The following is a 26,899-nucleotide window of genomic DNA, read 5'->3' on the forward strand; positions in this document are numbered from 1 at the left end:
TATTCAATTCCAAGATCCTCTCGAACCACCTCCTCTCTCTAAAATATTTCTTCATATTCTCTATGTCAGCCTTCTTAAAGTTGTACTTATTAATCGCAATTTTCTGGGACTCACACTCCAATCCATATCTGAGCCACACTTCACATATTAGGACTACGTGATCTCTTCCTAGTGGGCTCTCAATCGTTATATTACCTATTTCTTTTTCCTTTCTAGTAAATACTAGATCGAATCTTGATGGGTTATCATCTCCTCTAACTCTTGTCATTTCTTTGATGTGTTGGTACAGAGCATTTTCTGTCATTTGATCAAATACTTTAGCTCCCCAACTCCCTTCTCGCATTTTGGCTCCACACTTTCCCAGTCCACTTCTTTACAGTTAAAATCACCACAAAGTATGATGCAATTTGATCCTCTGATTAATTTTTCTAAGGTATCCAAGGTCTCTTTCCTCATTCTCTCGTGGCTTTCTTTTGTCCAAGCTCCTGTGTATGGTGCTATGTACGTCTTTATCACCGTTATTTTTTCATTTTCTTTCGTTGTAATTTCCACTGCTAACACTTCAGCTAATTCAGACTCAATCTCTATATTTTTCACCCTTAAACTATTGTGGACCAGAATACAAACTCCTCCACCAAATCTACCCACTCTGTCTTTCCTCCAAATGTTGTATCCTTCCCAGCCAAACAACTCCAAATTTATCTCTTTTTTTTACTTTAGTTTCCACCATACAAAATACCATGGGATTTTTTTCCCTTAGCAAGTCTGCTATTTCTAGTCTTTTGGAGCTTATGCCATCCGCATTGGTATAAATTAACCTTAGATCCACAAAGACTTCTTCCTTCACACCTCTTGTCACTACTCCCTGGGGGCCATCATCCCTCCTATGGCCCCTTCCACCTCTACTGGCACACCTCTCTTGAACAGTCTCACCACTTTTCCCTCCTTACAGCAAAATAATATTTCTTAGCTTCTTCATCTGTTCTGTTTTCATTTTGACTTCTAGCCACTTTTCTCATCTCTTGAACTTTCATTCTCTCTGGTAATGACATATCTCTATTTATATAGATTTCCCTCTATCCTTCTGAGCCTGCTTGCCATGGCCAACACCTCCCTTACAGTTCTTTCAGAGCTAAATCTCACTTTCACAGGTCTTTTGTTACAACTTTTCATATCGTGATCGTATCTACCCACTCGCCTTATATCTAATATATCTTCCATCCATCTGTCTTCATCATCCTTTATTTCATCAAATATCTTATGCACCATATTTTTGACATGATCGTGTCTCTTAACTATACTTTCTATCACTGGTTCTTGTATTCCTGATATAATAATTGAGGAAGCCCTTTCACATTCTTCTCTTATTAGGTTGGCATTTTCCTTGATTTCTCCCTTCACCAGTCCTTTCATGTCACCCACCACTTCTTCCACCCTGGAGCTCATTTTTGTTAGCTTACTTTTGTCCTCATTTAAATCCCTGCTCAATTTTACAACCTCATTATACTTTCCACCAATTTTTCAGACTTTTTAACACTTGTCTCAATTTTCCTCTTATTTTGCTCCATTTTTCCTACACACTCCTCTGATTTCTTCACACTTGACTCTACAGCTTTATTATTTTCTTCCACATTATTTAGTAAAGCATTCAACACTTCATCTTGTTTGCTTAGTTCATTTTTCAATTCTTCAAACTGGCTTCTCATATTCTCTGTTTCTGTCTCAAACTGTTTGACCTTCCTCTTAAGGCCTACAACATCACCAATCAAAAGAGAGAGAGAGAGAGAGAGAGAGAGAGAGAGAGAGAGAGAGAGAGAGAGAGAGAGAGAGAGAGAGAGAGAGAGAGAGAGAGAGAGAGAGAGAGAAGAATGTTGGGCATATCTCCAAGACATTCAGGATTACAAGTAGGGTGTTGCATCAGTTAGTCTAGGTTATGGAGGACAGCAAAGTTGAAGGCTAATTCAACACGATAGTCAGTGAAGGGAGAGGGAAGCTAAAGCTGGTGGTGAGCATTGAAATCTCCAAGGATGGATATCTCTGCAAAAGGGTAGAGGGACAGAATGTGCTCCACTTTGGACGTTAAATAGTCAAAGAATTTACTATGGTCAGAGAAATAGACAGCACTGATAAATTTAGTTAAGACAGTGACTGTTGAGTCTAAGCCGGATGGTGGAAAACTCAGAAGATTCAAGAGCTAGGGAACGAGAGCAAGTCAAGTCATTGCACACATAGGAGCAAAACCAGCTTTGGAACGAAAATGAAGATATAGAAAGTAGGACAGAACAAAGAAGGTTTTTTTTTATTTTATTATTTTTTTTTATGCAAGACCTGCCAAGGGCTACAACATATTAGAGAAAAAGGCCTACTGGAACTGCAGGTTCCCTTAAAGATTTTAAAGGAATTAGCCAAAAGCTAGAGACAAAAAATGTCTTGAAACCTCCCTGTAGAAAATGGAAATACAGAAGCAGGTAGGAAGTTCCAGAGTTTACCAGTGAAAGGTATGAATGATTGAGAATACTGGTTTACTCTTCTATTAGAGGGTTGGAGAGAATAGGGATGAGAGGAAAAAGAAAACCTTGTGCAGCGAGGCCACAGGAGAACAGGAGGCATGCAGTTAGCAAGATCATTAGAGCAATTAACATGCAAATAGCAATAAAAGATAGAGAGAGATACAACATTTTGGCGGTGAGAAAGGGGCTGAAGACAGTCAGTTTTGATTCCACCCTATCTAATAAAGCTGTATGAGTGGAACCTCCCTAAACATGCAGAGAGTACTCTATACAAGGACAGATAAGGCCCTTGTACAGAGTTAGCAGTTGGAGGGAAGAAAAAAACTGGCAGAGATGCCACAGAATTCCTAACTTCAAAGAAGTTGTTTTAGCAAGAGATGAGATGTCAAATTTCCAGTTAAGATTATGAGTAAAGGATAGACCAAGCATATTCAGTGTGGAAGAGGGACACAGTTGAGTGTCACTGAAGAAGAGGGGATAGTTGTCTGGAAGGTTGTGTTGAGTTGATAGATGGAGGATTTGAGTTTTTGAGGCATTGAACACTACTAAGTTTTCTCTGCTCCAATCAGAAATCTTAGAAAGAGCAGAAGTCAGGCATGCTGTGGCATTCCTGTGTGATCTGTTTACTTCCTGAAGGGTTGGTCATCTATGAAAGAACGTGTAAAGATGTAAGGTTATATTATCAGCGTAGGAGTGGACAGGGCAAGACGTTTGGTTAAGGTCATTAATGAAAAATAAAAAAAGATTGAGTGATGGGACAGAACCCTGAGGAACACCAATTTCAACATATTGCACATACTAATTCATAATTTCAATTTTCTAAGGTACCATCATGCATTTTAAAAGAAAGAATTCAAAGAAATAACTTCTGAAACTTACCAAGTAGCATAAATTCTGACAGTATTAAATTTATGGAGACTTGTAATATTGTGTTCATCCAAAGCAAAGAACACAAAGAATTTTTTTGTCTTCCTTTTTTCGGCTGCTTCTACATTTTTGTTGTCTGTTTCCACAGGCACTGGAAATTCTTCTACATTGCTCCCAATGGCCTCACATAATGCTGCATTACTTGGTAGTTGTCCACCAATATTTATCAATCTTAAATCCAGATACTTTGATGAAACTTTGTAAGATGATGACCAGAGGATTTCAGCTGAAGATGCTGTATTGTCTATCATGAGGTCTTGTAGGTTCTTCACTGATGGTGAGCAGATGGAATTCATCTCACATTTTTGTTCTTGAGACTCCATCTTCACTACATCATTTGTGTTGATATCATGGTGGTGTATCTTATATAAAGGCAATGACTGTTTTGGAGATATCCCACAGAGACTCGTTAGAGAAAACCTATGCCTCCAAAGAGTGATGCATGATCTCCAAGACATAAGCATAATCTTCAGGTGTTGTGCTTGCCCTTCTCTGAAAGAGAAAAATTAACATAAGTTTTTTTTGTCCTTTTCAACTTAAAAGCTTTGTAAATCACAAAAATCACCTATACCACAAGGCTTTGTCTCCCTAGACCTCAAAAATTAAACCAAACATTTAAGAGAAAGATACATATACATATGTACCATATATATATATATATATATATATATATATATATATATATATATATATATATATATATATATATATATAATATATATACTTATACATATATATACACACAGCAATACTCCGCTTAACAAACAGGATAGGGGGTGTCAAAGCTGTTCGTAGAGCGAAAATTCGTTAAGCGGAAGTAATTTTCCCATAGGAAATAATGGAAACGGGAGATGCGTTATGGGCTGGTCCCCAACATACCACATGGGTAAAAAAAAAATTATATATACGTACCTCTACCATTAATAACCAAGTATCCCCAACATTCTACGTATATATATGACTTATACGAATTCCCCACCCCCCTAAAAAAATTAAACTCAGACTTAAGGGAGATGCAGGATTTATTTATTTAATTTTGTGGGATTTAAGATTTTGGGATTACTATTGTATCTCCAAAATCTTCAGACCCTAAATTACCAGATGGTATAGTTTAATTTTTGATAATTAAATACCCTTTCCATCAGGAAGCTATTTTTAAATGTCTTGTGTGATTGTGTCATAGCCTGACTCATGCTCTACACAGTATATGGCCAGGAGTCAAGTAGGGAGGTGTGTCATTTAGCTCTCTAATTTTTGCCTGACAGGTATAAATTGACGAGAATTAGAATGAGAAACATCGAGAAGAGAAGACAACTAGAAACAAACAAACAAATGTATTGTTGTGAGACAGCTGGACTTTCAATTCTGGCCTCCCCTCTCCCCTCCGTAATTAGTGTTATCTCCCCCTCCAAGACCCTGCCTCACCCCATGCCTCACTGCCAGGCTTCTCCACCATCTCTCTATATCATAAGACTGTTATGATCTTTTCAAACACTTTTTTTTTTCTTACTGCCTTCATCATCACAACTTTACATGACATAGCTCTCACAATAACACTATTACAAAAAATTATGTTGAGACAGAGGTAGAAAGCTGTACCAGACAAAACATAAATACTTCACTATCATTATCTCACTTCAACACACTAATAATGACTCAGATAATGTCCAATTCAGCAGTGAAACAGCAGATTGCCATGACGGTTCTGATGGCACCTTCCCAATTCTAGAGAAGCAGGTACAGGCAACCCCCAGTTAACAAATGGTTTAAGTTCCTAAAAAAATGTTCGTTAAGCGAATTTTCATTAAGCGAACCAATTATAACAAGTTTGACCCCTGACTTGAACTTCCATTTTTTTTTTTTATACCATGTGGGCTTTTCACGGGAATTTATGGGCTAAAGGGGATACTTTTTGAGTACCCCCTATCTCAAAGCCCATCCGCTAGGAAACCGTTGCCCCGAGTGAGGAAGCCCAACCTACACTCGGACCGTGGACAGGATTCGAACCCGTGCGCATGGAGACCACTCGGATCCCAAAGCACGCATGGTTCCACTGTACCACGGCGGCCCCCCAATTGAGAGTAAACAAAGCAAGAGTGCATCATAGTACAGTGAAAGGTTTAATGAAAGTAAAAATTATGAAGTTAAACATTTAGCCAGTTTAATTTAAGTCATTATAATGTACACTAATGTATATATGTACGTAACTTTATAATGTTGATGATCTTAAATTTATGAAGGAAGGGAGAGTGAAACGGGAAAGACACTAACCGGACCCGGCAACCTGTGGAATGTAAACAAAGTGCGCATCATTGTATCGCATACAAAACTTATGTACCACATTTCCACAAGGCTTTCCAGTTTATCCACTGCAGAGTCACGAGTTCAGGTGGTTCTTTTAGCTTGCAAGGAAGATATGGTCTCACCAGCCTTCTTAATAGAGTCTGCTGACTTGAAAATAGTAGGGACAATAGATGGAGTCAAGCCATAGTGGCGAGCAATGCTATTAGTTTTCTCGCCTCTCTCATGTCTGTGAATAATATCCAGCTTCACTTCGAGAGTAAGAGACTTCCTGGTCTTCTTAGCAACGCTAGATGACATTGCAGGCTGTTTTGGCGGCATGTTGAGCGAGGGAAGATGAGCTGCTGCTGACGCTGTTATTGTTTTGAACTAGGGGGAGTGAGTGGTGCGCGTTTTGTCCATGAGAGGCGCTGGTGTATTCAAAAGCCTGTCGGCTTGCGTGATACGGTGGGGCTTTCAAACCTGGAAAAAATTACCTGGATAAAATTTTGCTAAAGTGATTTTAGTGTTCATTAAACGAGCAGATGATAGTAAAAGGAAACCTTTGTTATAGCGAAATTTCGTTGTATGAACCCCTGCTTCGTTAAGCAGGGGTTGCCTGTATCTTATATGTTATCATTTTATTATGTTCCAGGAAGTCATTACTGTATACACAATCATTTAATGTGCTTTCATTCATTGTTTTCTTACCCATTTGGGTTATGTACATGTTTTTTTTCTCTATTTATAAGGGGAAATTCTGCGTATCTGGATATTTCGCGTATCTGCCAGGGCCTTGGTTGCTATAATTCGGATACGCGGGCGATTACTGTATAAGGGTTAAATAAAATTGTACCAGTGTACCACTACTTTTATGATGTCATATGAGTCATTGGAAGCTACGTACAAATTCTCTCACTGACAGCTCCACTGTAATTTGTGCAGGAGCAAATCAAAGTTCGCCACAGTGAGGCAGAGTCTAGCGTATTGCACTAATGCGTTAAGCGTGCAAAAACACGTTAAGCGGAACAGAAATACAGGTCAACCTCTTCGTACTGCGGAGCGGGAGAGAGTGAGACAGAGGCAGCCAATACCAGCACCAAGAGCGCTAGAGATAGAGGCGGGGAGCTAGCCAATCACAGTGAAGCTGCCGTGTTCAGTCCCTCACCCGGCAAATTCAAACCAAGAAAATTCATTAAAACGGATGTGGTTGTATGTAATCTGGACTTTTTGGTCTAACTTTATATAGTATGTTAAACCGGAAATTCGTTAGATGAACGTTCGTTAAGCGGAGTATTACTGTATATACGGGCAACCCCCTTTAACGAAGGGGTTACGTTCCTAAAAAACACTTCGTTAAGCGAAACTTCGTTAAGCAAACCGATTATAACAAGTTTAACCCATGATTTGAACTTCCATTGAGAGTAAGCAAAGCGAGAGTGCATCATAGTACAGAAAAAGGTTTAATGAAAGTAAAAATTATGAAGTTAAACATTTAGGTAGTTTAATTTAAGTCATTATAATGTACAGTAATGTGTGTATATACGTAACTTTATAATGTTGATGATCTTAACTTTATGAAGGGAGGGAGAGTGAAACGTGAAAGACACTAACCGGCAACATGTGGAATGTAAACAAAGTGCACATCATTTTACCGCATACAAAACTTATGTACCACATTTCCACAAGGCTTTCCATTTTATCCATGGTAGAATCACGAGTTCAGGTGGTTCTTTTAGCTTGCAAGGAAAATACGGTCTCACCAGCCTTCTTAATAGAGTCTGCTGACTTGAAAATAGTAGACAGTAGATGGACTCAAGATGGTGGCCAGCAATGTTGTTAGTTTTCTGGCTTCTCTCGTGTCTGTGAATAATACCCAGCTTCACTTTGAGAGTAAGACACTTCCTGGCCTTGTTAGAAACGTTAGGCCACATTGCAGGGCGTTTTGGTGGTAAGTTAAACTAGGGAAGATGAGCTGCTGGTGATGCTGTTATGTTTTGACTGGAGAGTGAGTGGTGCACGTGATCTTGATCTTGATCTTGATGCTACAGGTGACGTAGAATTTCTTCTGAGTCAGGCCTTTGTATCGGCAATGCCTGTGTTGTCCAGGAGAGGCTTGATCTTGATCTTTATTCTACAGGTGTCTCAGGATTTCTCCTGAGGCAGGCCTTAGTACCAGCAGCTCCTGATGTATTCAAAAGCCTCTCAGCTTGCATGATACGGTAGGGCTTTCAAATTTGGAAAAAAAAAATACCTGGATAAAACTTCGTTAAAGCGAGTTTGGTGTTCGTTAAACGAGTAGATGGTAGTAAAATGAAACCTTCGTTATAGCGAAATTTCGTTGTGTGAACCTTCGTTAAACGGAGGTTGCCTGTACAGGCAACCCACGTTTAACGAAGATTCACACAACGAAATTTCGCTACAACGAAAGTTTCATTTTACTACCATCTGCTCATTTAACGAACACCAAACTCGCTTTAACGAAGTTTTTTTCAGGTAATTTTTTACAAATTTGAAAGCCCCACCGTATCATGCAAGCTGACAGGCTTTTGAATACATCAGGAGCTGCTGGTACTAAGGCCTGCCTCAGGAGAAATCCTGAGACACCTGTAGAATAAAGATCACGATCAAGCCTCTTGTGGACAACACATGCTCTGCCGATACAAAGGCCTGACTCAGAAGAAATTCTGTGTCACCTGCAGCATCAAGATCAAAATCAAGATCACACGCACCACTCACTGCCCAGTCAAAACATAACAGCGTCACCAGCAGCTCATCTTCCTTAGTTCAACTTACCACCAAAACGCCCTGCAATGTGGCCTAACGTTCCTAAGAAGACCAGGAAATGTCTTACTCTCGAAGTGAAGCTGGGTATTATTCACAGACAAGAGAAAGGCCAGAAAACTAATAACATTGTTTCCCACCATGGCTTGACTCCATCTACTGTCTACTATTTTCAAGTCAAGAGACTCTATTAAGAAGGCTAGTGAGACCTCATCTTCCTTGCAAGCTAAAAGAACCACCAGAACTCGTGACTCTACAATAGATAAAATGGAAAGCCTTGTGGAAATGTGGTACATAAGTTTTGTATGCGGTACCATGATGCGCACTTTGTTTACATTCCACAGGTTGCCGGTTAGTGTATTTCCGTTCACTCTCCCTCCTTCATAAAGTTAAGATCATCAACATTATAAAGTTACGTACATACATACATTAGTGTACATTATAATGACTTAAATTAAACTACCTAAATGTTTAACTTCATAATTTTTACTTTCATTAAACCTTTTACTGTACTAAGATGCACTCTCGCATTATTTACTCTCAATGGAAGTTCAAATCAGGGGTTAAACTTGTTATAATCGGTTCGCTTAACGAAGTTTCGCTTAACGAAGTGTTTTTTAGTAACGTAACCCCTTCGTTAAACGGGGGTTGCCTCTATATATATATATATATATATATATATATATATATATATATATATATATATATATACACTTATCCCTCAGCTATCGCGCCCTATTGGAGCCGAAATTGCCGCGCTATACCCGAAAACGCGATAGCCGAATTGAACTAATGGTGAAAATTGTTATTGGTACTTCTTTTTAAATTACTGTATAATCCATTGGTACCAATTAAAAAATGTCAAGGTTATAACATAAAAAAAAATTACATCAGCTCATTGTATTTACTAGATGCATCGGTATTGGTATCAGAATCGGCAGTATCGGCCCATTTTTTGGGTATCGGTATCTGCCCAATTATGTGGTATCGGTATCGGTATCAGAATCGGCCAAAATTCTGGTATCGGTTTTAGCCAATGAGCGGTCAGATACCCCATGACGTCATGGCTGGGCGCGCGATAGCAGGCATCTGAGGTCGCGATAATGAAATTTTAGCAGTTTTTCATGGGTGCATGATAGCAATAAGACGCGATAGCTGAAGTTGCGATAGCCGAGGGTTGACTGTGTGTGTATATATATATATATATATATATATATATATATATATATATATATATATATATATATATATATATATATACTGTTGACCCTCAGTAACTCGAACTAATAGAGGAAAAGGTTAGTCTGACAAACAGGAATATCCAACTAATATGAATTCCCCATCCCCATACGCATACACGTGCGCACGCACACACACGAGAGCCGCGGTCGAGGAGAAACGCAATACCGTCGCTCCCGAGAATCAGCTGATCTTCACTACCTTTGCTTGGGTTTGCAGAGGCCTGAGCGATTGATGTGGACTCGTTTTTTTTTCTTTTTCATGAATACAGTGTTACAAAATCATGAGTGAGAAAGAGACTCCACCTAAATGCAGGTATGAGACACGGGAAAGAATGAAAGCTAATGATGACTATGTTGGTAAAGTAGAAAGAGCATTCGAAGGCTTTGATATGGCGCATACTTCACTTTGATAGAGTGTTGACTATCGAACGTAAATTAGATAAATTGATAAAGGAGAGCATGGGAATGAAAGAGAATGAAGAACAGGATAAAGAGCTCCAGAAATTGAAAGGAAGAATAAAAAAGAGTGGAAGAAAACGAAACTAGGCTAAGAACAGAAAATGAAGAATTAAAAGTTGAAGTAGCTAACTACAAGAAATTGATGGAAGAAGGACTCGGTAAAGCCGAGAAAGAAAAAGAGAAGCTGAAAGATGTAGTTAACAAAGAAGAAAGAGTACAAGACGTAATTAAAAAAGAAGTACAGGCATGGAGAATCCAAGATAAGAAAGACAAAGAATCATTTCAGGAAGTATTTCAAGAACAGTTAAAAGAAAGAGAGGAAAATATGACAAACAAAATGATAGGAGTCCTCAAGAAAAAGAAAATTTAGTGAGAGAAATTGCGGAAAAAAAAGTGTAATTATTTTTGGACTGAAAGAAAAAAATGTTAAATATAGACCAAGAAGGGAAAAGGACGAAATGAAATAAGAAAAAGACCTACTAAAACATCTAAATGACGAGGATAGACAAAACTTAGAAGAGAAAGTAGAAGAAATCCATAGAATGGGACCATATCAAGAAGGAACAGTCAGACCAATTAAGATATTACTAAAATCACAAGCAGCAACAGAAGATGTACTATATAGAAAAACAAAACTCAGAGAAACAGAAGGTTGCAAAGATATATATGTAAAGAAAAATAGAAACGAAGAAGAAAGGAAGAGACACAACGAACTGGTGGCAGAAGCAAGAGAAAAAAATAATGGAAGATCAGAGGAGAAGAAGGCATTTTTTTGGAGAATTATAGGAGACAGGATAAGGAAATGGTATATAAAAGAGAAGGAAGAGAAAAAAATGGAGCAAGTTTAACTAAAAATGATAAGAACAAGAGATTAAAAATGATGTATACAAACATAGATGGGATTTTATCTAGTAAATTAGAATTAAGAGATTACATAAAGAAAGAAGAACCAGATATTGTATGCCTGGTGGAAACAAAGTTAAATGAGGCAATGAAAATAGACATAGATAAAAGGTATAATATATGGAGGAGAGACAGAGTGGGTAAAGGAGGAGGAGTCATGATGATGTTAAGGAAGGAGATAGTGGTAAATCAAGTGGAGTTTGGGGAAGGAAAATCAGAAATACTGTATGTTAAGATGCATATTAATAAAAAGGAGTTAACAATCATTGGAACATATGTGCCACCAAAAACAAATTCATGGACTAACCAAAAATATAGAGACATGATAAATGACACAATAAGGAGTCTTACAAGAATCATTAAAGAAAGGAGAAAAGTGATATTAGTAAGAGATTTCAACTGTAAGGAGGTGGACTGGGAAAATTATGAAAGACGTATGGGGGAAGAAGCCTGAGGAGATAGATTCCTGAATCTAGTGATAGATATTCTGATGGTCCAAAGAGTAAAGGAAAACACAAGATTCAGAGGAAATGATGACCGGCGAGATTGGACCTAGTTTTTACAAATTAACGATGACATAAGATAGAAGTGCCAATTGGGAAAGAGTGACCATATAATTTTAGAAATGGATATAGAAGAAGGAAAAGAAGATAGAGATGAATCATACAAAGGAGACCGATTAAATTACAGAAAGGCTGATATTGAGAACCTCAAGAGCTATTTTGAAAACGTAAACTGGGAGATGGAAAACTCAGAAACGGTTCAAGAGAAATATACATATATTTGGAAATATACAAAACAGGGGTCAAGGAATATGTCCCGAAATATAGACCTAAAGAAGAAAGAAAGAAAGATTGGTTTAATGCAAGGTGTGCTAGGGCAAAGGAGAAACGAGATGGAACATGGAAAAGGTGGAGAAGAAACAGAAATCCAGAAAATAAGGAAAACTTCAAAACAGCAAGAAATGAATATGGTAAGGTGAGAAAGGAAAAAGAAAGGAACTATGAAAAGGACATTGTCGAAAAATGTTAAGGATCAACTAAAATTGTTCTACATATTCATAAATGGAAAAATAAGACAAAGAGAAACAATAGAAAGGTTAAAAGGAGAGAACGGAATGGTAGAAGACCCAAAAAGTATGGCAGAACTGTTAAATAGTAAATTTCAGGAGGTCTTTACTAAGGAATCTAAATTTGAAAGACCACAGGGTAATAGAGAGACTGTCTATATGAAAGAGATTAAAGTAACCAAGCTTGAAATAAAAAAGTTGATGACTTAACTGGATGAGGAAAAGGCAATGGGACCGGATGAAGTCTCAGGCAGAATACTGAAAGAATGTAGGGAAGAACTAGCAAGTCCTATATACAACATCATAAAATGCTCAATAGAAAATGGAACAGTACCAGTGGAGTGGAAAAGAGCTGAGGTGGTTCCCATATATAAGAGCGGAAGGAAGGAAGAACCTTTAAATTACAGACCGGTACCACTAACTAGTGTAATATGCAAGATGTGTGAAAGAATAATAAAGAAACAATGGATCGAGTTCCTTGAAGACAACAAATTATCATCAAATAGCCAATTTGGTTTTAGAAAAGGTCGGTCATGTGCAACAAATTTATTGAGTTCCTACTCTAGAATAGTTGATAAAGTACAAGAGAGAGAGGGATGGATTGACTGTATTTATTTAGATTTAAAAAAGGCGTTTGATAAAGTGCCACATGAAAGATTACTATGGAAGTTAGAGGAGAAGGGTGGCTTAAAAGGAAGCACATTGAGATGGATGAAAAATTACTTGAAGGGGAGAGAAATAAGGATGATAGTTAAAGATATGAAGTCCAAGTGGAGAACAGTAGACAGCGGAGTGCCACAGGGTCAGTATTGGCCCAATACTTTTCTCGTATATAAATGACATGCCAGAGGGAGTGAACAGCTACATAAATCTGTTTGCGGACGATGCGAAACTGTGCAGAGTCATTAAACAAAAAGAGGATTGTGAAATACTACAGGAAGACTTAAACAAGATCTGGAAATGGAGTAAAAATGGGAGATGGAATTCAATGTGGACAAAAGCCATGTCATGGAAATGGGAAAAAGTGAAAGACGACCAGTGGGAATCTATAAGATGGGAGATGGAGTAGAACTAGAAAAAGTAAAAAAGGAAAAGGACTTGGGAGTGACAATGGAAGAAAACAATCAACCGGTAAGCCATATTGATAGAATTTTCAGAGAGACGTATAATTTGCTAAGGAATATTGGATTAGCATTTCACTATATGGACAAAGAAATGATGAAGAAATTGATAAGTACTAAAATAAGACCTAGATTGGAATATGCAGGAGTTGTGTGGACTCCCCATAAAAGAAACACATAAGAAAATTGGAGAGACTACAAAAATGGCTACAAGAATGGTTCCAGAATTTAAAGGGATGACATATGAGGAGAGACTAAAGGCAATGGATCTACCAACCTTGGAACAGAGAAGAGAGAGGGATCTGATACAAGTTTATAAATTGATTAATGGAATGGATCAAGTGGATAATGAGAAACTAATCCTGAGAGAAGAATATGACATTAGAAGCACAAGATCGCATAGTAAGAAACTGAGGAAGGGAAGATGTCTGAGAGATGTTAAAAAATTTAGTTTCCCACAAAGATGTGTTGATACTTGGAACAGTTTGAGTGAGGAAGTGGTGTCAGCAAAGAGTGTACATAGATTTAAAGAAAAATTGGATAAGTGTAGATATGGAGACGGGGCCACACGAGCATAAAGCTCTGGCCCTGTAAAACTACAACTAGGTAAATACACACAGCAGTGGTATGGTCGCCATACAGGCAGAAAGATATTAAGAAACTAGAAAGGATACAAAGGGCCGCTACAAAATAGTCCCTGAAATAAAAGATCTTCCCTATGAAGAAAAACTGAAGGAGATGGAGCTACCAACTTTGAAGGATAGACAGGAAAGAGGAGACCTAATAATGATGTATGTTAGCAAACCGTATGGAGAAGATAGATAGACAAGACCTGGTAACACTGACAGAGCAAGGAGATAGAGAAACAGGAGGACATTCCAAGAAAATCATGAAAAGTCAGTGTCATAGGAATATCAAGAAATTCAGTTTTCCACATAGGACAGTAGACATCTGGAATGGATTAAGTGAAGAGATTGTAACAGCAGAAAGTGTGCACAAATTTAAGGAGAAGTTAGATAAATGTAGATATGGAGACAGGTCACTATGAGCCCCACTCTAACCCTGTAACATACAATTAAGTACAACTAGGTAGATACACACACACACATATTATAATAAGACCCAGATTGGAATATGCAGAGTAGTATGGACCCTCTCATAAAAAGAAACACATAAGGAAGTTGGAGAGACTACAAAAAATGGCTCCAAGAATGGTTCCAGAATTTGAAGGAATGACATATGAGGCTATGGATCTACCAACCCTGGAACAGAGAAGGGAGAGAGGGAATCTGATACAAGTTTATAAATTGATCAACGGAATGGACCGAGTGGATAATGAGAAACTGATCCCGAGAGAAGAATATGACATTCAAAGCACAAGATCGCATAGTAAAAAGCTAAGAAAGGGAAGATGTCTGAGAGATGTTAAAAAATATAGTTTCCCACAAAGATGTGTTGAGACGTGGAACAGTTTGAGTGAAGAAGTGGTGTCATCAACGAGTGTGCATAGTTTTAAAGAAAAATTGGATACGTGTAGATATGGAGATGGGGCAACACGAGTGTAAAGCCCAGGTCCTGTAAAACTACAACTAGGTAAATACAAGTAGGTAAATACACATTGAAACATATGTGCCACCGAAAACAAATTCATGGACCAATCAAGAATATAAAGACATGAGAAATGACACAATAAGGAGTCTTATGAGAATCATTAAAGAAAGGAGAAAAGTTATATTAGTAGAAGATTTCAACTGTAAGGAGGTGGATTGGGAAAATTATGAAAGTGGTATGGGGGAAGAAGCCTAAGGAGATAGATTCCTGAATCTAATGATAGATAATATGATGGTCCAAAGAGTAAAGGAAAACACAAGATTCAGAGGAAACAACGAGCCAGCGAAATTGGACCTAGTTTTTACAAGGGGTATACAAATGAACGATGATATAAGATATAAATGCCCATTGGGAAAGAGTGACCATGTAATATTAGAAATGAATATAGAAGAGGGAAAGGAAGATAGAGACGAATCATACAAAGGAGACCGATTAAATTACAGAAAGGCTGATATTGAGAACCTCAAGAGCTATTTTAAAAACGTAAACTGGGAGGAGATGGAAAATTCAGAGACGGTGCAAGAGAAGTATAACTTATTTTTGGAAATATACACAACTGGAGTCAGGGAATATGTCCCGAAATATAGACCTAAAGAAGAAGGAAAGAAAGATTGGTTTAATGCAAGGTGTGCTAAGGCAAAGGAGAAAAGAGATGGAGCATGGAAAAGGTGGAGGAGAAACAGAAATCCAGAAAATAAGGAAAACTTCAAAACAGCAAGAAATGAATATGCTAAGGTGAGAAAGGAAGAAGAAAGGAACTATGAAAAGGACATTGTCGAAAAATGTAAGGAACAACCAAAACTGTTCTACAGATTCATAAATGGAAAAATAAGACAAAAAGAAACAATAGCAAGGTTATAAGGAGAGAACGGGATGGTGGAAGACCCAAAAAGTATGTCAGACTGTTAAATAGTAAATTTCAGGAGGTCTTTACTAAGGAATCCAAATTTAAAAGACCACAGGTAATAGAGAGACTGTCCATATAAAAGACATTAAAGTTACCAAGCTTGAAATAAAAGAGTTGATGACAGAATTAGATGAGGAGAAGGTAATGGGACCAGATGAAGTCTCAGGCAGAATATTAAAAGAATGTAGAGAAGAACTAGCAAGTCCTATATACATCATAAAATACTCAATAGAAAATGGAACAGTACCAGTAGAATGGAAAAGAGCTGAGGTGGTTCCCATATATAAGAGCGGAAGGAAGGAAGAACCTTTAACTCTTTCAGTGCTCCGGACCACGATCGTGGCTTTGAGGAAAATGTCCTGACCACGATCATGGTCCCATATTTGAAGTCACAGAATTAAAGAGTTGGCTGGCTGCTGCTGTTTGCCAGATGACATTCTATTGACTCATGGGATGCGCCATCAGTTGCGTGGTGAGAAAAATATAGTCACAATGGCAGTAGAGTATCAGATGCCCCTTTTTTCACAATTATTATTATTGTACGACATCGCTAGTGGCTATTGGTGCATCTATTTACAGAAATAACAAGAGTAATGATCAAATCTTGTTGTTAGAGAGCAGATATGCCAGATATTATTCGTTTATTGGTAGTATATTGCGTATTTCGTGTATTACCATATATGGGCATGCGTATCCTTGCTCATGATAGTATGTACATCAAGAAAACACTATGAAAACGTATTATATATTATTTGTGTGGGCATAATGTATGCACAGGTGTGAAAAATAATTACCCTAGCACATTCTGGAGCAGTTCTGAGCAACTGCAGTTCAAATCAGGCAGAAAATTCTGTGTAATTTTGTGAAAACACCTGCACAAGTTGCAGCGGAAAATAACCACCCACTATGATTGCAATACTCAACAGCGCATAACATACTACCAGAAAGCCAACTTCCTATCATTATTGCACCACTTTCCAGGGTGAGTAAAGACCTAATTTTTTTACAGTAGATGCGTAACACTCTATTATGCATGAGAATATTGATTCTTTTCAATTTTGCAAACCTCGATTTTTCGGCCAAATTTGCGTCTCACAGACATGACCCAAGAGAGAGGGGATCTGATACAAGTTTATAAATTGATTAACGGAATGGATCAAGTTGCTAATGAGAAACTAATACTGAGAGAAAAATATGACATTAGAAGCAAAGGATCGCATAGTAAGAAACTGAGGAAGGAAAGATGTCTGAGAGATGATAAAAAATATAGTTTCCCGCAAAGATGTGTTGAGACCTGGAACAGTTTGAGTGAGGAAGTGATGTCAGCAACGAGTGTGCATAATTTTAAAGAAAAATTGGATATGTGTAGATATGGAGACGGGATCACACGAGCATAAAGCCCAGGCCCTGTAAAACTACAACTAGGTAAATACACACACAAACGAGACACGGTCGAGGAAGGACGCAGTGCCGTCGCTCCGAGAATCAGCTGATCTTCACTACCTGTTGTTTAGTGTTTGCAGTGGCCTGGGCGAGTAGTGTAGACTCGTTTTCATGAAATCAAGTGTTAGAGAATCATGAGTAAGGAAGAGATTCCATCTAAATGCAGGTATGAGACTAGGGAAAGAATGAAAGAAGAAGATGAATATGTTGATGAGGGAGTAAGTGCATTCAAAGGTTTTGCTATGGTAAATACTTCACTATTTAAGAGTGTTGACTATTGAACGTAAATTAGATAAATGGATAAAGGAGAGTTTAGGAATGAAAGAAAATGAAGAACAGGAAAAAGTTTAAAAAACTGAGAGAAAGGATAAAAAAAAGTGGAAGAAAACGAAATTAGACTAAGAACGGAAAATAAAGAACTGTAAAAGGAAGTAGCTAACTACAAGAAGCAGATGGAAGAAGGACTCGGTAAAGCCGAGAAAGAAAAAAGAGAAGCTGAAAGATCTAGTAAACAAGGAAGAGGAAAGAGTACAGAACGTGATTAAAAAAGAAGTACAAGCATGGAGAGTCCAAAATAAGAAAGATAAAGATGATTTTCAGGAGATGATTCAAGAACAACTAAAAGAAAGAGATGAAAATATGACAAATAAAATGATAGGAGTCATCAAGAAAAAAGAAAATCTAGTTAGGGAAATTGCAGAAAAAAAAGTGTAATCACATTTGGATTAAAAGAAAAAAATCTAAAACTTAGACCAAGAGGAAAAGAAGAAATGAAATCAGTCAAAGACCTACTAAAAAATCTAAACAACAAAGATAGGCAGAACTTAGAAGAGGAAGTAGAAGAAATACACAGAATGGGACCATACCAAGAAGGAACAAGGAGACCAATTAAGATACAGTGCTTACTCCAATTTTGCGAGAAATGGGGCAGCATTGTGAGTCACAAATTTGGAAATCGCAAAATTGGAAGTATTATTCCTATGGGAAAAATTGAATATGGTGGATCCCTCGTCCATGGTCGCCTAATTTTTCAATATTTTCCTAATATTTTGCCCATATTTATATCACATATATATTGAACCAGGTATCTTTCCATATGAATGATCCCAGTGTTTGTACAATGGCTACGAGAATCAAATATCTGTCCACCATAGGTTTTTACAGCTTTTTCAATTTTCTCACTGTTTTAAACACCATTCTCACAGTTGATTCTAAAAAAACTCTCTGGAAATATCACAGTTCCTTTTTCCATCTCTTTTCATTTTAATTATCTTCATCTTCTGCTCCAAAGTTAGCCTTTGTTTTTCTTGGTTGGTGGCGCCATGTTGCACAAAGTCGAGCACAAGGATTCCTCCAAATTTGCAAAGAGAACTCTGTGGAGGTGTACGTAAACAAATGGAAGGCGGGAGAGAGCAGGACAGTGTTGCCAGATGAGCTTCCCTTGAATTACCGCCAGATTTTTATGAAAACTAGCCAAAAACCACCAAATTATGATAAATATAATATAAATATGATAATATAGTATAATACGATAAATATGAATAAATTAATAAAATATTAACTATATAATACAGTAGCATATAATTTGCGGAAACGCTCTCTCTTTCGCCACCACTCACAATACCGGGAGAAAAGAGCAAGATGGGAAAATTTTAAAATGGCAATTTTTGGTCCTTGGTCAAAAATTGGAAAAAATGAACTCCCAAAATTGGAGTAAGCACTGTACTACCAAAATTACAAGCAGCAGCAAAAGAAATATTATATAGAACAACTAAACTCAGAGAAACAGAAGGTTGCAAGAATATATACATAAAGAAAAATAGAAATGAGGGAGAAAGGAAGCGATACAATGAACTGGTGGCAGCAGTAAGGAAAAAAAATAATGAAAGGTCAGAAGAGGAAAAAAAAAGGCATTTTTTTGGAGAATTCTAGGAGACAAGATAAGGAAATGGTTTATAAAAGAGAAAGAGAAAAAAGTGGAACAAGTTTAACTACAAGTGCTCAAAGCAAGAGACTAAAAATGATGTATACGAACATAGATGGGGTTTTATCAAGTAAATTTGAATTAAGAGATTACATAAAGAAAGAAGAACCGGATATTGTATGCCTGGCTGAAACAAAACTAAATAATGCAATAAAAATAGACTTGGATAATAGGTATAAATGTATGGAGAAGAGACAGAGGCGATAAAGGAGGAGGAGTCATAATAATGTTAAGGAAGGAGATGGTGGTAAACCAAGTGGAATGTGGGGAAGTAATAGCAGAAGTACTGTATGTTAAGATGCATATTAATAAAAAAGAGTTAACAATCATTGTAACATGTGCCACCAAAAACAAATTTATGGACCAATCAAGAATATAAAGACATGATAGATGACACAATAAGGAGTCTAATGAGAATCATTAAAGAAAGGAGGAAAGTGATATTAGTAGATTTCAACTGTAAAGAAGTGGACTGGGAAAATTATGAAAGTGGTATGGGGGAAGCAGCCTGGGGAGAAAGATTCCTGAACCTAATGATAGATAATATGATAGACCTAAGAGTAAAGGAAAACACAAGATTCAGAGGAAACGACGAGTCGGTGAGATTGGACCTAGTTTTTACTAGGGGTATACAAATGAACAATGATATAAGATATAAGTGCCCATTGGGAAAGAGTGACCATGTTATATTAGAAATGGATATAGAAGAAGGAAAGGAAGATAGAGATGAATCATACAAAGGAGACCGATTAAATTACAGAAAGGCTGATATTGAGAATCTCAAGAACTACTTCACAAATACATTAACTGGGAGGAGATGGGAAAACCCAGAGACAGCGCATGAAAAGTATAACTTATTTTTGGAAAGATACAAAACAGGAGTCAGGGAATATAGACCTAAAGAAGAAGGAAAGAAAGATTGGTTTAACACAAGGTGTGCTAGGGCAAAGGAGAAAAGAGATGGAGCATGGAAAAGGTGGAGGAGAAATAGAAATCCAGTAAATAAAGAAAACTTCAAGGCAGCGAGAAATGAATATGCTAAGGTGAGGAAGGATAAGGAAAGGAACTATGAAAAGGACATTGTCGAAAAATGTGAGGTGCAACCAAAATTGTTCTACAGATTCACAAATGGAAAAATTAGGCAAAAAGAAACAATAGAAAAGTTAAAAGGAGAGAACGGGATGGTGGAAGACCCAAAAAGTATGGCAGAAATATTAAATAATAAATTCCAGGAGGTCTTTACTAAGGGAATCCAAATTTGAAAGGCCACAGGGTAATAGAGAGACCATCTATATGAAAGAGGTTAAAGTAACCAAGCTTGAAATAAAAGAGTTAATGAAGGAACTGGATGAAGAGAAGGCAATGGAACCGGATGAAGTCTCAGGCAGAATACTGAAAGAATGTAGGGAAGAACTAGCAAGTCATATATACAACATCATAAAATGCTCAATAGAAAATAGAACAGTACCAGTAGAATGGAAGAGCTGAGGTGGTTCCCATATATAAGAGCGGAAGGAAGGAAGAACCTTTAAATTACAGACCGGTATCTATAACTAGTGTAATATGGAAGATGTGTGAAAGACTAATAAAGAAACAATGGATCGAGTTCCTTGAAGACAACAAATTAATATCAAATAGCCAATTTGGTTTTAGAAAAAGACGGTCGTGTATAACTAATTTACTGAGTTTCTACTCTAGAATAGTTGATAAAGTACAAGAGAGAGAGGAATGGGTTGACTGTATTTATTTGAATTTAAAAAAGGCGTTTGATAAAGTGCCACATGCAAGATTACTATGGAAGTTAGAGGAGAAGAGTGGCTTAAAAGGAAGCACATTGAGATGGATGGAAAATTATTTGAAGGGGAGAGAAATAAGGATGGTAGTTAAAAATATGAAGTCCAAGTGGACAGCAGTAGAAAGCGAAGTGCTGCAGGGGTCAGTATTAGCGCCAATACTTTTCCTCATATATATATAAACGACATGCCAGACAGAGTGAACAGCTACATAAATCTGTTTGTGGATGATACAAAACTGTGCAGTTATAAAGCAAAAAGAGGATTGTGAAATACTACAGGAAGACCTAAATAAGATCTGGGAATGGAGTAAAAAGTGGGAGATGGAATTCAATGTGGACAAAAGCCATGTCATGGAAATGGGAGAGTGAAAGACGAACCGTGGGAATCTATAAGATGGGAGATAGAGTAGAACTGGAGAAAATAAAAAATGAAAAGGACTTAGGAGTGACGATGAAAGAAAACAATCAACCGGTAAGCCATATTGATAGAATTTTCAGAGACATAATTTGTTAAGGAATATTGGATTAGCATTTCACTACATGGACAAAGAAATGATGAAAAAATTGATAAGTACTATAATAAGACCCAGATTGGAATCTGCAGGAGTAGTATGGACCCCTCATAAAAAGAAACGTATAAGGAAGTTGGAGAGACTACAAAAAATGGCTACAAGAATGGTTCCAGAATTTGAAGGAATGACATATGAGGAGAGACTAAAGGCTATGGATCTACCAACCCTGGAACAGAGAAGGGAGAGAGGGGATCTGATACAAGTTTATAAATTGATCAATGGAATGGACCAAGTGGATAATGAGAAACTGATCCTGAGAGAAAGAACATGACATTTGAAGCACAAGATCGCATAGTAAGAAACTGAGAAAGGGAAGATGTCTGAGATGTTAAAAAATATAGTTTCCCACAAAGATGTGTTGAGGCGTTGAACAGTTTGAGTGAGGAAGTGGTGTCAGCAACGAGTGTGCATAGTTTTAAAGAAAAATTGGATAAGCATAGATATGGAGACAGGGTCACACAAGCATAAAGCCCAGGCCCTTTAAAACTACAACTAGGTAAATACAACTAAGTAAATACACACAAATAAAAAAAAAGTGCAGGCAGTTCAACTTGGACTTTAGGGGGGCGGTGCAGTATTTATTTATTTAATTTTCAGGGGATTACAAATTTTGGGATTACTATTGTCTATGAATCCTACAGACCCTAAATAACCAGATGACGTACTTTATTTTAGGATAATTAAATACCCTTCCTTCCCACGAGGAAGCCATTTCTAAATGTCTTGTGCGGTTGTGTCACAGCATGACTCAAGCCCTACAGAGTATGTGGCCAGGCATCAAGAGAGAGGTGCATCATTTAGCTCTCTACTTTTTCAGAAATAAAGTTATTTGAGGCATAAATTGACAAGAATTTGAATCAGAAACTTTATGAAGAAAAGATAACAAGAAGCAAACATATTGCAAGACAGCTGTGGCTGACAGCTGGACCTTGAATCTTCGCCTCCCCTCCATCATGAGTGTTATCTTCCTCTCCAAGACCATTGTCTCACACCAAACCTCACTGCTACACTTCTTCACCCTCTCTCTATATCATAAGACTGCTATGATCTTTTCAAGCTCTGTTTTTTCTCTCTACCTTCATCATGACAACTATACATCAAATAACTCTCACAGTAACACTACTACAAAAGACATTTTGAGACACGTATAAAGCTGGAGTAGACGAGTAATAATTACTTCATAGTATTGTTATCTCACACTAATAACAACTCAAAGAGTGTCTAGTTCACTCATAAATTAGCAGATTGCTGTAACACTACTGATGGCTCCATCCAAACCCTCATGTATGAGTAAACAATATTTTCTAAAGCGGGCATCTGATGCATTTTCATCCTATTATGCTCCAGGATGTCACCATTGTATACACAAACATGTGTGAAAATTTCATGTCAATCAGATGAATACAAAGAGCAAAACAAGGACAAAATTATGAAAAATCTTTTGGAGCGAATATCTTGAAAAGTGGTTTTTCAAACTTCAAAAATCTTCACAAAATTGGTATAAACTCTGATAGACTTTTCTTTGTGTCACTTTAAACTACAATTACAATGCATTTTTTTGTTAGAATTAGATTTTTTATAATGTCAATAGGAAACAAGATAGAAGAAAGTGAAAAAAAACATTTTTGAAAAAAAAAAAAAAAAAAAAAAAAAAAAACGGGCAGAATGTTCAACTCACACATTAGTCCTTGGGTTGGTCTGTCTGACTTATCGCAAAATCCAAGTTATCGTGGTCCGATTTATTGAGGTTCAACAATATATATATATATATATATATATATATATATATATATATATATATATATATATATATATATATATAAAACAATAGTTAATAGGGGAGATGTGGGATGTGGTCCAAAAAAATTTGTACAAAATACTCTATTTATTTGGATAAATTAACATGTTTTTATTATTTACCATTCTAAATACTAGAAGTGTATTTAAAGTAAAGGGAAAAGCAAGAAATAATAAGAGAAAGCAAAAAATAATAAGGAAAACAATAAAACAAAGAATACGTAAACACAACACTCACTGCGTCACTGCCTTCACCACTCACACCACAATCAGTCACCATCTTTCTCTGAGCTTTTCCACTTTATCAAAAATCCACTGATCAAAAATAACCCCACAGTATAAAAGTAAACAGTAGTAAAAAAATAAACGCAGGACACCAATGTCTTCACCCCTCACAAGCACTCGCCGTTGCTGTCCACTCTCTGGCACGCAGTTTGAAATTGCATCTGGCGCTCAGTTTGAAAATGCGGTTGGGCCAAATCGTGTATAATCAAACCAATCGTGCAAATTAAATTAATTATAATATTTTTTCGGTCACGTATTAACAAAAACATGTAAATTAAACACACGTAAATCAAGAGTTACCTGTATATATATATATATATATATATATATATATATATATATATATATATATATATATATATATATATATATATATATACACACAGTGGTGGCTCGCATTGATGGACAATTCGGGGGTGAGGGGTTTTCCATTACCACGAGTCCATTACTGAGAGTGGTTTGTCTGTGAGATCCTTAAACACACTCTCTTCCCTTTTTTTCAGTAGTTTATTCTTTTTAAATAATCTTTAAAAATATTTTCATAATTTAATTTATCTTATTCTACACTCAATGTTGAAATAAAAGTTCATAATTATTTAAGAAGTGCACAGTAATAAAAATGGATTAAAAATATAGCTTTCCATTTGGTGTATAGGCTGATTCCCATGTGCAGTCCAGTGGCATCTTTAACAGGCATTTAATGACTGCTAGAAGGACATTGCTGAAGTGACAAAGAAGGGGAAGAAGACAAGGGATTGTTAAAGTCAGAGTAGATTACCTCCACACTATTGCCACTTCCCAATATATCATGGGCTTGACTTCTTTCTCTAACATTGCTCCACTTCTTTGCCCTGTTTCTCTATCTTTCTTTCTCTCCATCTGTTTTCTAGGTAAATTGGTGTATTTAAAAAATTACTTCTAAAATCCTTCCAACTTTTGTTCCATATTGGTGTTGAGGTAAAAATTAAGATTTCTTCTCTATAGAAAAGTGTTCCCCTACCCTAAACATGACATTTTAGCTGGGAAGTGCTACACTGCCGAGTGCAATACCTCACAGGCCCACACCTTATGCAGTCTTGCTATACATTATTGTCCAGCTGCAAACTCACCCTCACAGTCAATCTGAGACTGTTATCTCCAATGCAAAAGTGCTTCTGGAGAGAGAGAGAGAGAGAGAGAGAGAGAGAGAGAGAGAGAGAGAGAGAGAGAGAGAGAGAGAGAGAGAGCATATTCAGACATTGGTTTGTTTTATTTACATCGCTAATCTTTCGCCACTGCTAAGCTGATAAAACACTTTGTTCATTATGTCACTTACAAGAAGAAAAGCTAGTCCACTTCACACTAAATTACCCTCAGTCAAAAGTAAAAAGAAATGAAATTGTAGACCTCTAAAGACTGGTATATGAGGACAAAAATTAAGTGACTGGAGAGTTTAGTTTGCATTTGTCTGCTGTTTGCACATTTGCCACCTGCGGTGCTGTCTGTCTGTCTATCTGTATCTCTCTTTCTCAGTGTGGAAGTTTCATTATCATCGCTTGCCCAACAACCTTCAAACAGAAAGGTCTATCTAGCAATCCACACCACCAGGTCTATCTCTCTCTCTCTCTCTCTCCCTCTATCTCTCTCTCTCTCTCTCTCTCTCTCTCTCTCTCTCTCTCTCTCTCTCTCTCTCTTTCTCTCTCTCTCTCTATGTATGGCAGGGTCATTATTCTCACTTTCCCACAACAATTAACCAAAAATGCATAACTAGAGGTTGACATTGGCAGGCCACGGGTCTATCCAGTTAGGGACCACAAATCACCATGAGTGTCACTCTGGTGATCCCCACAAGCAAGTTGTCGCCACTCTCCACCTAATTACAAGTTTTGTAAATCGTAGACAAAAATATGAGTTACAATTGTATAATTGTATCTAGCATACCTTTATTGGCTTGTTTACTATGTCATATATGTACAGGTAACTCTCGATTTATGCGATAGATGCATTCCAAGAGGCATCGCATACAGGCAAACAGGCAACCCCCGCTTAACGAAGGTTGACACAACACAATTTCGCTACAACGAAGGTTTCATTTTACTACTATCCAGGTAATTTTTTCCAAGTTTGAAAGCACTGCCGTATCACGCAAGCCGACAGGCTTTTGAATACACCAGCGCCTCTCTTGGACAACACGTGCACCACTCACTCTCCCTAGTTCAAAACAATAACAGTGTCAGCAGCAGCTCGTCTTTCCTCGCTCAACTTACCACCAAAACGCCCTGCAATGTCGCCTAGCATTGCTAAGACCAGGAAGTCTCTTACTCTCGAAGTGAAGCTGGATATTATTCACAGACACGAGAGAGGCGAGAAAACTAATAGCATTGCTCGCCACCATCTTGACTCCATCTACTGTCTCTACTATTTTCATGTCAGCAGACTCTATTAAGAAGGCTGGTGAGACCGTATCTTCCTTGCAAGCTAAAAGAACCACCTGAACTTGTGACTCTACAATGGATAAAATGGAAAGCCTTGTGGAAATGTGGTACATAAGTTTTGTAAGTGATACAATGATGCACCCTTTGTTTACATTCCACAGGTTGCCAGTTAGTGTCTTTCCCATTTCACTCTCCCTCCCTTCATAAATTTAAGATCAACATTATAAAATTACGTACATACATACATTAGTGTACATTATAATGACATATTAAACTGCTTAAATGTTTAACTTCATAATTTTTACTTTCATTAAACCTTTCACTGTAATATGATGCACTCTCGCTTTGTTTACTCTCAATGGAAGTTGAAGTCAGGGGTTAAACTTGTTATAACCGATTCGCTTAACGAAGTTTCACTTAACGAAGAGTTTTTAGGAACGTAACCCTCTTTGTTAAGTGGCGGTTGCCTGTATATCAAAATTCGCGTAAAACAAACATGTAATTATCATAAGAAACAATAGATAATAGGGAGGATGTGGGATGTGGTGCAAAAAAATTTGTACAAAATACTCTATTCATTTGGCTAAATTAACATGTTTTTATTATTTACTATTCTAAGTACTAGAAGTGTATTTAAAGTAAAGAGAAAAGTAAGAAATAATAAGAGAAAGCAAAAAATAATAAGAGGAAACAACAAAACAAAGAATACGTAAACAAAACACTCATTGCGTCACTGCCTTCACCACTCACACCACAATCAGTCACCATCTTCCTCTGAGCTTTACCACTTTATAAAA

General features: G+C 37.1%; 1 protein-coding gene across 5 annotated transcripts in view; it reads right to left on the reverse strand.

Annotated features, from left to right (window-relative positions):
• Positions 1-26,899, reverse strand: part of LOC123513302 — a 197,478-nt gene that overhangs the window by 103,470 nt on the left and 67,109 nt on the right. For all 5 annotated transcript variants that reach the window (XM_045270394.1, XM_045270393.1, XM_045270391.1 and 2 more), the window contains exon 4: positions 3,390-3,929. In XM_045270394.1, coding sequence (XP_045126329.1) covers positions 3,390-3,929 — 540 coding nt within the window. The remainder of the gene's footprint in view (positions 1-3,389; positions 3,930-26,899) is intronic.

Source organism: Portunus trituberculatus, chromosome 35 (assembly GCF_017591435.1).
Source record: "Portunus trituberculatus isolate SZX2019 chromosome 35, ASM1759143v1, whole genome shotgun sequence".
NCBI lineage: Eukaryota > Metazoa > Arthropoda > Malacostraca > Decapoda > Portunidae > Portunus > Portunus trituberculatus.